Source organism: Oncorhynchus gorbuscha, linkage group LG05, assembly GCF_021184085.1.
Source record: "Oncorhynchus gorbuscha isolate QuinsamMale2020 ecotype Even-year linkage group LG05, OgorEven_v1.0, whole genome shotgun sequence".
NCBI classification, from domain to species: Eukaryota; Metazoa; Chordata; class Actinopteri; order Salmoniformes; family Salmonidae; genus Oncorhynchus; species Oncorhynchus gorbuscha.
Genome location: NC_060177.1, coordinates 20,535,283 through 20,548,475, shown reverse-complemented (window position 1 = coordinate 20,548,475; position 13,193 = coordinate 20,535,283). Strand labels below are relative to the sequence as shown.

General features: G+C 40.1%; 1 protein-coding gene across 1 annotated transcript in view; it reads right to left on the bottom strand.

Moving 5' to 3' along the window:
- The window catches only part of LOC124035428 (mucin-5AC-like), a 31,057-nt gene extending 20,003 nt beyond the window's left edge, over positions 1–11,054 (bottom strand). The window contains 28 exon segments of the mRNA XM_046348876.1: positions 202–462; positions 557–600; positions 948–1,095; positions 1,296–1,424; positions 1,606–1,762; positions 3,861–4,100; positions 4,220–4,399; positions 4,540–4,650; positions 4,737–4,875; positions 4,977–5,128; positions 5,323–5,443; positions 5,695–5,727; positions 5,904–6,146; positions 6,905–7,044; positions 7,144–7,238; positions 7,345–7,509; positions 7,607–7,744; positions 7,857–7,926; positions 8,155–8,265; positions 8,461–8,599; positions 8,771–8,888; positions 9,126–9,251; positions 9,353–9,566; positions 9,697–9,803; positions 9,890–9,980; positions 10,424–10,538; positions 10,673–10,934; positions 11,027–11,054. Of these exon segments, the coding sequence (XP_046204832.1) occupies positions 202–462; positions 557–600; positions 948–1,095; positions 1,296–1,424; positions 1,606–1,762; positions 3,861–4,100; positions 4,220–4,399; positions 4,540–4,650; positions 4,737–4,875; positions 4,977–5,128; positions 5,323–5,443; positions 5,695–5,727; positions 5,904–6,146; positions 6,905–7,044; positions 7,144–7,238; positions 7,345–7,509; positions 7,607–7,744; positions 7,857–7,926; positions 8,155–8,265; positions 8,461–8,599; positions 8,771–8,888; positions 9,126–9,251; positions 9,353–9,566; positions 9,697–9,803; positions 9,890–9,980; positions 10,424–10,538; positions 10,673–10,934; positions 11,027–11,054 (3,877 nt within the window).
- Positions 11,055–13,193: the final 2,139 nt, after the last annotated feature.

Below are 13,193 nucleotides of genomic sequence, written 5' to 3'. Positions count from 1 at the left end.
AATGATTGTGTCTGTTCAGGTCCGGGTCTGATTGCCCTTGGGTCCGTTCGGTTCCGGGTCCAACTGTTTGGACCCGAGAAGACCTCTACTACCATCTTAAATACAAATTGCTATTAATTTCCATCAAGATTTCCATTTATCAGTATGGTAGTTAGCAAAAATTGGGCTGCACTTGAATCATTCAAGAGCTTCTCTGCTTACCAGGTGTTGAGAAGTGGAAGACAGTTGTGGGCTTTAGTGTTGTTGTAGAGGTCTGTGTTGTAGTTGCATGGACAGTTGTTGTGGTCAGAGGGGATGTTGTGGTTGGTACTGTAGTTGTGGTCACTTTACAAGGCGAAATGTTCCTGGTAATGGTTCCGTTCGAGGCACAAACAGCAACAATGCAGTTACCAATCCCATCTGTTGTATTGTAGAGGGTTTCTCCATATGGGTGTTGTTTACCATTATGCAAGCATGTACAATCTGCAGGAGGGAAAGTATTTTACAATTAGATTTAATCAATGTTGCTTTGGTTATTGCTAAATATGTTACTTTTATTTGGGGATGGCATCCTTACCATTTACATCATAACTACAGCTCACTCCAGTCATTGTGCAGGTGCTTTAAAAGAAGAAAAAATATTTAAACATTGAAATTATTCAAAGGTTCAAATTATATAGATAAAAATGTTTTGTTCAAAAAACCAGTAAAGAGGTAAGACTATTCAGGACTTGGTAATTAAGTAAGTTGTGAAATGCATGGGGAGCAGGGCACATTTTCAGATTGTCATACAACCATAGTTAGCATCACTATAGAAAAACTAGCATGACCCTTCCAACCTTTGCCGAACTCTTACCCTCTTCCCCAGAATTAACATAGCACTGAGTTCCTAATACTTTCACAGTTGTAACATTCAGAATATGCTCTGAAATAGTACAGGTACTGTGAACTGAATTATTCAAACATACCATGTTTCACAATTTTGTGCCGGAAGATTCTGTCCATTGGTGTACTGGTTTCCTTCATAGTCATAACAGCCACATTGTTCCCTCTCCACACACTTCATTGTCTCCTCATTGAAGTAAGGTTGTGCCGCAGGACAGTTAGGATAGCAGCCTATAATAAGAACAATAGCCAAGAGGTTACAAAAAGTATTGTTATGGATAACACTAGTCAGTGTAAATGTAGACTGAGGCTGCTCAGACACACAGCATGTAGATGTATAACAATTGTTGGGGTCAGTTTCAATTACAATTGTTATTCAGAAATAATATCCAAAATGAGACAAAATATGAGTAAGACGGTCATATCCCTACCTTCCAATGCTGGAATTAAACTAGAACAGTCTCCGGAAGGGTTTCTGCAGGTCTTCATACACTGAGCTCCACATGCCTTGTAGTGCCACTCACATTCTCCAGTAGGGTTGTAGTAATCACAGAACAGTGCTGTATGTGGTGTACAAAATATGGTGGGAAAAAAGTTGCCATTATTTGAACTAGAATAATGATGCCTTTTCATGATCAACTCTCCTATATGATAATGTGTCAACCTAGTCCAGTATTGAATTGACAAGCGCCTTAATGTAGTTCGAAAATCACATTCACTGTTGATTGTGAAGAAACTTACGGCAAATTCGAGGGGTCCTCCAGGCTACGCATGCTCCAGCTTCACTACAGGCCTTTGCATAAGCTGCCACTGCGGTACAGAAGCACTCGCAGTCTCCACCACTGTCACAAGCACATGAGTCTCTCACACAAGCATCGTAGTAAGGAGAGGGGTCCACCTTTAAAAGCACAGAAATGTGTTGTAAGATATACAGAAGTTGCATGGTGAAGTACATTTCTTTGTCCACAAAACACAAATCTACATATCTTACTAGTGTAGTGGATGAATCTGAATTAGTTGGGCAACATTAGTAATTAAGATGTCATATTACAGGCTGCTATCCACCATCGATCACCACATTCTTTTGGAGAGATTGGAAACCCAAATTGGTCTACACGGACAAGTTCTGGCCTAGTTTATCTGTCGGAAAGATATCAGTTTGTATCTGTGAATGGTTTGTCCTCTGACAAATCAACTGTAAATGTCGGTGTTCCTCAAGGTTCCGTTTTAGGACCACTATTGTTTTCACTATATATTTTACCTCTTGGGGATGTCATTCGAAAACATAATGTTAACTTTCACTGCTATGCGGATGACAAACAGCTGTACATTTCAATGAAACATGGTCAAGCCCCAAAATTGCCCTCGCTAGAAGCATGTGTTTCAGACATAAGGAAGTGGATGGCTGCAAACTTTCTACTTTTAAACTCGCACAAAACAGAGATGCTTGTTCTAGGTCCCAAGAAACAAAGAGATCTTCTGTTGAATCACAATCTCAACTTCAAGTCTTTACTGAAGACTCATCTCTTCTGTGGGTCATATGATTGAGTGTAGTCTGGCCCAGGAGTGTGAAGGTGAACGGAAAGGCTCTGGGGCAACGAACCGCCCTTGCTGTCTCTGCCTGGCCGGTTCCCCTATTTCCACTGGGATTCTCTGCCTCTAACCCTATTACAGGGGCTGAGTCACTGGTTTACTAGGGCTCTTTCATACCGTCCCTAGGAGGGGTGCTTCACTTGAGTGGGTTGAGTCACTGATGTGATCTTCCTGTCTGGGTTGGCTATGCTCTCTCTAATTCTCTCTTTATTTCTCTCTCTCGGAGGACCTGAGCCCTAGGACCATGCCTTAGGACTACCTGGCATGATGACTCCTTGCTGTCTCCAGTCCACCTGGCCGTGCTGCTGCTCCAACTGTTCTGCCTGTGATTATTATTATTTGACCATGCTGGTCATTTATGGACATTTGAACATCTTGGCCATGTTCTGTTATAATCTCCATCCGGCACAGCCAGAAGAGGACTGGCCACCCCACATAGCCTGGTTCCTCTCTAAGTTTCTTCCTAGGTTTTGGCCTTTCTAGGGAGTTTTTCCTAGCCACCGTGCTTCTACAACTGCATTGCTTGCTGTTTGGGGTTTTAGGCTGGGTTTCTGTACAGCACTTTGAGATATCAGCTGATGTACGAAGGGCTATATAAATAAATTTGATCTGATATCTGCATAATATTATTTTGGGATATACATTTTATTAGAATGTATTTCTAATAGACTCTAGTGTTGGCAGTTGCATTTCTTCCCTCAGCTGGGCCTGTCACTTGAGGCCCAGAGAGGGGAGAGGTCAGACTTGTCTTTCACATACCCCTGGTGCTATGCAGAATATCAGAAAGGGAAGAGGACAGGATGGAACGTTGTCTTCGGATGTGAATGTATCTGTTAAACCATGTGAATGGGATGGCGTGATTAAGGGGGAACAAATTACTTGTCTGTGCACAAGTCACTCCCCTCAGTGAGTTTGTCCAGGAGAGGGGTCAAGAGGGGATTCACTTGAGATGGGTGTATCTAGAGTTGACAATTGAGTTATGCCATTGGATGAGGTAATGGGTCTGTGCTATGAAGTACCAGGAACGAGATTAGAACCTCGTTTTAGGGACCAAACTGAACGATAATTTATAGCGAAAGCTATCTGGCTATGGGATACTCCTCTCTCTCTCAAGTAAAAGTATTTCTTTGTGAACTGTTTGTAAGATCTGTGGTTCGTCATGTAATTTGAGAGGGGTGTATCTTGGCTATAAAAGATCTTTGTACTTTTCTGTAGTCACTTTCAATGGTTCATTAGAGATAGCGCATCATTGAAGGTCAAATGCTTTGGCAAAGCTTATTATTATTAAAAATTTAATTTAAGCATAAATCTGACTGGTATGTGAAGTTTGTAACTATCCTCATTTGGTAAAGCAGAAATAAGCCACCCCACTACTAATATATCCTAGTTGAATATATCTATACCTGGTTCTGGCAGGCTGTGAAAACATCACTGTTAATGATGCTGCACTGTTTCTGGGCCCAAGACGCTCTGTACGGGTTGGAGGCACATGGGTGCGCTACAGCGGATACACTTGGACAGCTTGATGAAACTTTCCAGCTGTTTCCAAATTCCACCGGATCAACAACAGTCGCTTGGGCTCTAGTGGTGAAGTCATTGTTTGCGTTGCCATCATAGTTTCCACACAGACCACACACCAGCCCCTGAAGAAAATAGATCATGAATTAAAATGACTGATTTGGCAGGGTTCTACAAAAGTCTTGGTAATATCAGTTTTGACTGAATACTGAATTCAGTTCTTTATCAGAGTATCTTAATGTACCTGGTATTGTGGGCTAAGCTTGATAAAGAGACTGGTCTTCTTGTCCCACATGAGGATTAGACCACTTTTGACTTCAATGACCAGATAATTCCCCAGAAGGTTGATCTGTTTAGGAAACTGCTCTTCTGGAGTACTTCTGACAACTTGAGCGGTCCCATCTGCCAATATGAGCTCACTGGTCTGAAGAAGAGAAATATGTTTTCATACATAACTTGGTCTGAAATCGGATCTCAACCTGATGTTTGGTTGATGATTTGTTGATTGTTCTTTACACGAGGGATGGAATGTGCAGTATTGTGTGAAGTCAAGTTGCTCATTACCCCCAGGAAGAGCTTGATGGTCTTGGAGCAGGTGGTGCCTTTAGTTCCACAAGGAACGTTCTCAGTGAGGACTCTGAAGCTGCCACTGCCATTACTATTGCCACAGTAGTCCTGTAAGAATGAAAAATATTATTAACATGGTTCAAATTCACACTTTTCAATGCTGATACAATTCTACCAAATAAAGAGACACCAACCTGAATGAGAGTGTATTCACAGTTTCCATTAAAGTTGAACCTTTTCTCATCAAAAGTGATATAGTGACCCTCTCCATAGATTGCACAAACTCCATCACAGAGATGTGTGGTACACTGCCATTGTCTGTCCTTGCAAGTACTGTGAACAACACACACATAATGTCAGGTTTTTCATTATTTGTAAATCTGTGTTCTTTATGTTTTCTCCCCCATGAGATGTAAGACACAAAACAGACATACCATGTATTGCAGTCAACCTTAAGGGTCTCTCCAGCTTGGTAAGTAGCTCCATTGTGAGCACAAGGACAAAGTTCCTCCTTGATGCAGTCTCCGTTTCCATCAGACACCAGTCCGTTGGGGCACATACAACCTGATGTGCACTCTGTGCTAATCTAAAGGGATTTAACAAAAAAAGTACATAAATAAGACATGGCAAATGAAAGAGATGTGGACTATGTTTTTGTGTGCTGGGGGGGGGGTCTATTTGACATCATTTTGATTTTCCAGGGTTTTTGTTCATTCAACACGAATCTGTATAATAGTGACAGTACGTGACAATCCCATTTAGAGTGAGTAAGGGACTCACACAGGTCATGTCCAGAGTTTTGCAGCTCTTCTGACACTCTGAACCTGAAGCTCCTGGAGGTGCAGTTGAGCAGTTGAAGAAAACCATTGGCAGTGTGCATACTGGGGATATATGAGAATTCAAGTTTTAAAAAACGATTTTCAATTCTCAAACAAGAAGAATATAATTGTCATATATCCAGAAATATCCACATTCATCATAATTAATCACATTGCCTTAAATGGATTGCTTGAATTCTCTTGGTTCATTTCATATGTACCTGTTTTGTGAAGGATGCATGTAAATGGTTACATAATATCGAGCCATATATTTAATAAATAGCTACTACATTGGAAGCAAAGAACATAAAACTTACTAAATAGTCTTGCTTCCCCAGTGCAACTCAGTGTCCCTTGTCTGCAAGTGCTGTTAAATAGTTAAATAGTTACAGTATTAATACTTATAGTTAGATTAAATTAAATTAACAGCAAATATCATTATGACATCATTTAATTCACAGCTTTGAATATATCCATCAAGTTTCATTAGTACTTGTATTTATTTTGGTCTCCTAGCTTTATACGTATGAGGGAGGTGCTTACCAGGTGGCACCGTCTCTGCTGATAGTCTCTCCTGCAGGGACCACCGAGCCCTTGTCATAGCAGGGACAGTTGGTGGGGGCAACACACTGGCCAGCCTCGTCCATGTAGGTGCCCTCTGCACAGCCACATCCGTCCACTGGAACAAACTCCACCTGGCAAGATTGGTCTGTCATGCTCAGGGAGCGGCAGGTGCGTCCACAGCTGGTCATGTTGTAGGTATAAACTGTTTGACTGGGGCAAGTGGCAAATGTATCTGAGAAAAGTCATTAGATATGATTAGTATTAGCAAGACCATTTTTGTTTTCCTTATATCTTTGTATTTGTGCAGTTATTTCCTCAGGTTATTTGTATTTAGTAACTCAACCCTACAGTTGTTGTTTCTGTCATGTTTTGTCTTATATTGTCTTGTCATTATGCTTTCCCTTCTGTTCGTTTCCCCCTGCTGGTCTTATTAGGTTCGTTCCCTTTTTCTATCCCTCTCTCTCCCCCTCCCTCTCTCTCCTCTCTCTATCGTTCCGTTCCTGCTCCCAGCTGTTCCTCATTCTCCTAACTCACTCATTTAGTCTTTTCACACCTGTCCCCTATTTTGTCCTCTGATTAGAGTCCCTATTTCTCCCCTTGTTTTCCGCTTCTGTCCTTGTCGGATCCTTATATGATGTTCGCTGTGCTGTGTCATTGTCTCGCCCTGTCGTGTCTTGTCTCCTTCGGATGCTGCGTGTGAGCAGGTGTCTAAGTCTGCTACGGTCGGTGCCTTCCCGAGGCAACCTGCAGTCAATGGTCGAGTCTCCAGTCTGTCCTCGTCACTACGAGTGGATTTTAGTTTTTTCATGTTTTGTTTTCTTCTTATATTGTCCAGGAGTATACTTTTGCCAGTTACTGGAATAAAGACTCTGTTTTCGCTAAGTCGCTTTTGGGTCCTCATTCACCTGCATAACAGTTTCAGTAAATCATTCTATTCTAATCAATTTGGAGCACTCATTAAAATGACACATTGATGCTGCATAGTCTACTCACTGCAGATAGTGTCTCTCCAGCCAGTGAGCTGGATACCCTCGGCAGCACAAGCGTGGACATAAGAGGAGACGGCAGCACACATGCAGTCCTCGCTCTTCTCACAGTTACAGCTGTCATACATGCAGTTCTGTTGGAAAAAAGAGTCAAAGTGTTTCAGGACTAAAACCTCATCACATAAGAGTTTAATGGTATTACTTTGAGATAGTATCCTTCTTAACTAACTTACAGTTTTGTAGGTGTCAGGTCTTATTTCAGAATGGCAAGGCGAGAACACTCCTTTAGGATCTGATAACATGAAACACCAGTGCTGGGCATATTTCTCTGTGAAAAAGACAATCATAATTTCAACATACGCATATACTATCTCATATAAATTTGTTATAATCATTCAACAAGTGATTAATCTGTAGGCTTAATAAATATGTACCATTTTCAATGCTCAAACTGCAGGGGTTTTCAAAGCTAGTCTTGACATCAGGGCAGCTAGACATGGTCTTCCATGTGTTGGCAAAAGCTACAGCTGTGCCCTCCACCAATCCACTGATGACTCTGAACTCATCTGCCTGAATGTCATTGTAGTTTCCGCAAAGGCCTGTGGAAAATAATTGAAGCCGTATGATGTATTAGATTTTTGTGAATAGAGATACTGAAGAAAAAGTATGAAACTGATGGATGAATCTGAAGCATACCACAGGTTGTTCCTTTGTAGGATGAGATGGCAGTTATGTAGATCTGCATAACTGGTGAAAGCTGGATCTGAAGTTGAACTCCAAGAGTTGTCTGGATAACAATGTAGAATGAGGAGGGCTTGAAGACGGTCACTTCAGCTGCAATACATTAAATAAATAGAGGGAAACCATCAATGCTTTATCTAGTGAATATAAATGATATGGTGTTTATACACTGATCCACACTACAGTTTAATTTGGATTAGCTTACCAGTATAGAGTGGGAGCTGAGAAAGAATCTGATTTACAAAAACACTTCCACATGACTGGACTCGGATCACCTGTGAATTAAATAAGATAATATATTTCATTAAATTCTCATTTGTCTCCATACATAAGCACTTTATAAGATTGCAAACAGCTCAGCAATATTTGCCTAATCAGGGCAATTTCAAAGAAGGTTATTGTGTGTTTAGTCAAAAAGGTTGACTCAAAGTGGTTTTGCTTTGGAATGAGATGACAGGTCATTGTGTTATTTGCTCTGAAACATATTTGGAGAGTTGCCTTACGGTGGACCTGCTGGAGAGGGCAAGGGTAACAGCCCTCATACACGTCTCAGTGTCAGTCAACCCACACTTCACAATGTCTCCCAGCACGGTGAATTCAGTTCCATTGCATTGCTGAAAGAAATCAAGCATGACTTTGAAGGCAGAAATATGTAGCGATAGTGACTCGTTTGAACCTATTTCTACATAAACATATGGCTTGAGGAAAAGCTATTTTACCTCACCTTTTCACCTTAGTTTGCACTGAAAACTTATCAAGAGTTTCTTCTTGCTTCTATTGCTTTGCTATGCTGCACCACATGCACTGACCTTGGTCAGAATGTAAGAGCAGTCCCCATGGAAGGTGTAGGCTTTCCCATCATAGGTGTTGATGTGGGATCCTCCCTCCACAGAGCAGGTTCCAGGACAGTCCTTGTCTGTACAGGCCCACTGACCACCAGCACAGGTGCTAAAGGGATCATTTATACATGTATACTCATCTCACAACTGCATTCATACAGTATTTTAGAAATATTTACGTGGATATAGTTTTGATTATCACACTGTAGATTTTGGCATGATTCATGAAAATGAGGCATGGGATATGTGATGTTTAAATCAGATGATGTACTTGGCCTACCATTCTTTACAGTTGCTGGTGTAAGATTCTCCAGATGTGTATACTTGTCTATTGTGGACACAAAGGCATTCTCTCACTGGAATACAGCCACTGTTGTTGACGTCATCAAAAACAGTACCTTTTTGGTGAGAGATCAGGCAGAATTCAGTAGATTTAAGTTATTATAATGTGTTCTTTACACAGAGAACTTAATTGACTCCAGGAAGTAACTGAGAGAAACATCAATATTTATTTATATCATTATCAAAGACTTTGCACACATTGACATAAAAGGCAGAATGGGTAAAAGTGTGGTGTTTTCACAATGTGCTTAATTAAGGTTAACTTGTACAACAGAGTTGAACCTATGTGTTACCTAGAGGACAGAAGCAGCCGCCTGTACAGTGGTCTTCACACAACTGTCTGGCCTCTGGGTTGGAGCAGGTGTCAACACAGGGGCTTCCACACTCCTGGTACTCCATGTTGTCAGGGCATGTCTTATCTGAGAAAATAAACATTGTGATTAACAGTTTGCTTAAAATAGATTGTGAACATGATCATTAAGTGTTTGGTGGTCATGTTGAAGAGTATATGCATGCTTACAGCAGAACTGTTCAGTCCTCCATTGCTGGGGCTTCCCCCCTGCATGAACACACTGACGGGAGTACTCTGAGATGGTGTTGCACAGGCAGAATGAGTTGGTGCTGTTATCACAGTGGCACAGGTCAGCCAGGCAGGTCTCGACGAAGGCGTCCTTGTCCAGATAATTAGTGCAGCTACTGAAAGCTGCACCGGAGAACAGCTGCTGACAAAATTCCTACAAATAGAGACAAACCATAAAAGGTTCCCATATAGAAAACATTTGATGGATCATATGGAATAATTGCCATTTCTAACTTCTATTAACATTGTTTTGTATTCTTCTTCTGTGGTTTGAATTGTAATACCTCATCTCCACAACTCTCATCAGAAGTTAGTGTAGGCTCCTCACAGACTTCCAGAGGACCATCCAGTTTCCAGAGGTTTCCATAGTCAGAGCTAGAGAGTTTCCCACCTGCAACAACACGAACATTGACAATTAGCTTTTCCACTAATACAGTTACATTTCAATAGTTTTGGTAGTTTCAGAAATTATTTTACCATTGATGATGAATTCGTTGTATGTTTGGACTTCATTGAAGTCACCACAGAGTCCGCAGGTCTGGTTTCTGTACTTATCGTTCATTTCAATCTGTAAAATGACCAGACACAATGTGTTTACTCAACAAAATCTCATCCTTTTCAGCACTATTCACATGTTCAGTCTTGGCTATCCTCCACGTTACCAAACTGTATTTTGATTAGTCGTTGTATTAGGGAGTGACAGAAAATCTCATTCAAATGTACAAATATTTGCAAACACTTCATCAAATAAACATTGGAGTATGAGCCTCTGTGTGTATAGGGTGTACATCTTCACAGATCCTTTCAATGTTAACATTTTAGGAGGGGAGTAGACAGTGGTTCAACCAACATGAGACAAAGTGCAGCCAAAAATAGGTGTCTTTCACTCACAATCAACTGCTGATCATTGCCAAATGGCAAAGATGCTATGCTTTTAATCTAAAGACAAATTTAACGTGGTTAACTAATCAACCATTGAAGATTAGAACATGATAAAAGCAGGTATTTTACCATTAGGGAATCATCCTTGTTCCAAACAGCAACCAGCCCCAGTTTGGCTACGACCTTCACATTGGAAGTAGTCTTCATGATGCTGATTCCAGACAAGCTGACCGGCAGGGTCACCCTTCAGGAGGAAGAAGCTAGTTAAAGGTCATCGTTATGATTGTCATTTTTATTAAACTCCAGAATGTAGCACATCAAATCCTCAAGAGAGGTGCTTGCAGAATGGCGTATAAGTCAAATGACAGGGAAACTCACGTCTGCCCATTGACCACAACAACACCCTTGGAAAGCTCCACCACTACACCATCCAGCTTCATGGTGATCTTGCTAATGGTGGGCTGGTTGTCCACCACCTGCCGCCTCATCTGGATGTTGAAAGCCTCATAGCTGCTCTTACACAGTGAGGTCACAACATGGTTGCAGGTGGAGGGGAGCTGGAAAAAGTCCCCGTCGAAGGTCTTGAAGTGATAGTTACCCCACGTGCTGCAGACCTGGTCATTGTGTGAAGCATTCACTCCTGAGGGACAAGGAATACAAATGTCAGTTCCTTCTTAGCTTATTGATGGATACCCAGTCATTTATTTGGTGTGCATTCTGTCAGTCATTTACCTGAAAGTGTGGGTATAGTCGTGATCATAGTCGGGATGATTGTTACACTTGTGGTGGGGCTCACTGAAATAAAAGCAATTCATGAGTATTTTACAATATTATATGTACATTACGGATGGAATTCAATCATTGCAGATATAGATTGTCGCACTGCGCTTTTAGAAGTCTATTTGATTTACACAGCAGTATGCCCAGACCAAGGAACATTTGAAGCATGATGTGACCCATTCAATATTTACGGCGAACCTAAGGCTCAATTCAAACCGTATTGCCAAAGTTCAGCGCTATCGTGCAATTGAATTTTAAAGGGACTGTTCTTGCGTTCGCAGAGTTTGTGTTCATGGTAAACGCTGCATATGTCGGCTCAATCGGAAATTACCTTCACATTTCAAGTACGGCGATAGGGATTGAATCGAGCCCCTAGTTTACCAAAAGCTGCATGGTTATTGTGGCGCTTCATTTCACTTGACAATTGAGTCAAACAGCTGCAAGGGGCTAACAATTGTAAAATCAATGTTTCATGGTCTTCTGTGCCTGAACTACTTTGATGTTCTATGAATTGCGTAGGTGGGATCAAATCTTATGAAATGCTCAGCCCTGGCTGACACATGCAACAGGCCTGAAGATTCCTTAATCAAGTGCCATCTGCTGTCTTAACCAAACACATTGAATTCCGATTCAGTTCCTATTTTACATATTTAGGCATCAAATTCTTCCTGTCAGTACTTTTTGAATAATATCAGACATACTTACCACAACTATTATTTGAACGATTATACATATGTTTTTGACTGTATTCTGTTCTTTTTTTTGTTCCCGATCTAAATTTGCTTTGAAAAGTATTAACTCGCTCCCAGTGTGGGGAGTGCTTTATGTATTTATAACACTATAAACTATGCTACAACCACTCATGATAACAATCACTAATGATAATGACACAAAGTTACAGATTTTTCACCACGTGTAACATTTTCAAATTTAGATGGAAACAATCTCATAAACAAATGTGTATAAGGAACAGAAATAGGATGAATAATGTAATCATATGATCGTGTTTGCTGCCCTAAAGTAGAAAACAGGAGAACTGATTATTATTGTTGAACTGTTATTACCGATTGCGTAACAACTGCTACTGTATGCCTACTGTCCAATTCTTCAAAATGATTTTCTAATACATTTAATTAATGTTCTGTGTGTCAGTACATTTCTGAGTAACTAATTTAAAAAAAAAAATTCATAATGAGATTTTACACAAAATATATATGTTATCAAATCTGAAAGTGACCTAATCATACTAAACTTGTGGTTACAGCTTTTAAAACCTATCGACCTGCTGAGTGTCAATCATCATAATAATTTGGTATTGTCCTGAAAATGTACTATTTGTAATTAACAATTAGTCTGATTTATGAAATAATATGTAGATTTTACAAATTTGTCAGATTTTAAAAATGTAGAATAATTGTATTATAATTATAATCAGAACAGTTTCTGATATAGGCAAATGAATGAATATTCTACCAACCTGTTTGTGTTGATCTGATCAGTAGTACCAGGCATATCAGCCTCCATATCGGTGTGTCCTTGGTTGTCCCCATGGCGATCCTGTGGGTAGTGAACAGGTCCTGCACAGGTGATATGAGAGAGGTGCTTAGGATGGATCTGGTCTTTATAACCACCTGTATTTGAGTAGGAACCTTAAAGGTTAAAACAAAGGTGGGGCCAAAGGTTAAACATGACTTTAAGACTTCAATGTTCTGTCTTATGAGGTTTTTAAGTACATCAACAGTACGTTAAGCATGAGCATTTACATACAGATTTAGCTGTTCATTAAGTATTCTATCATTGGGATTATAAACTCAGGTGGTTCATAATGTCCTTTATTATAGACCTATCTATATATCTATATTGCACAAGATAAGTTACTTAATAGTCTTACAGTGAGGGGGAAAAGTGTTTGATCCCCCGCTGATTTTGTATGTTTGCCCACAGACAAAGAAATGATCAGTCTATAATTTTAATATTAGCTTTATTTTATTTATTAATTTATTATTATTATTATTTTTATTTTATTTTATTAAATACAAATACATTTATACCATTTTTGACATTTTTTTTTGTTATTCTGTCTCTCACTGTTCAAATAAACCAACCATTAAAATTATAG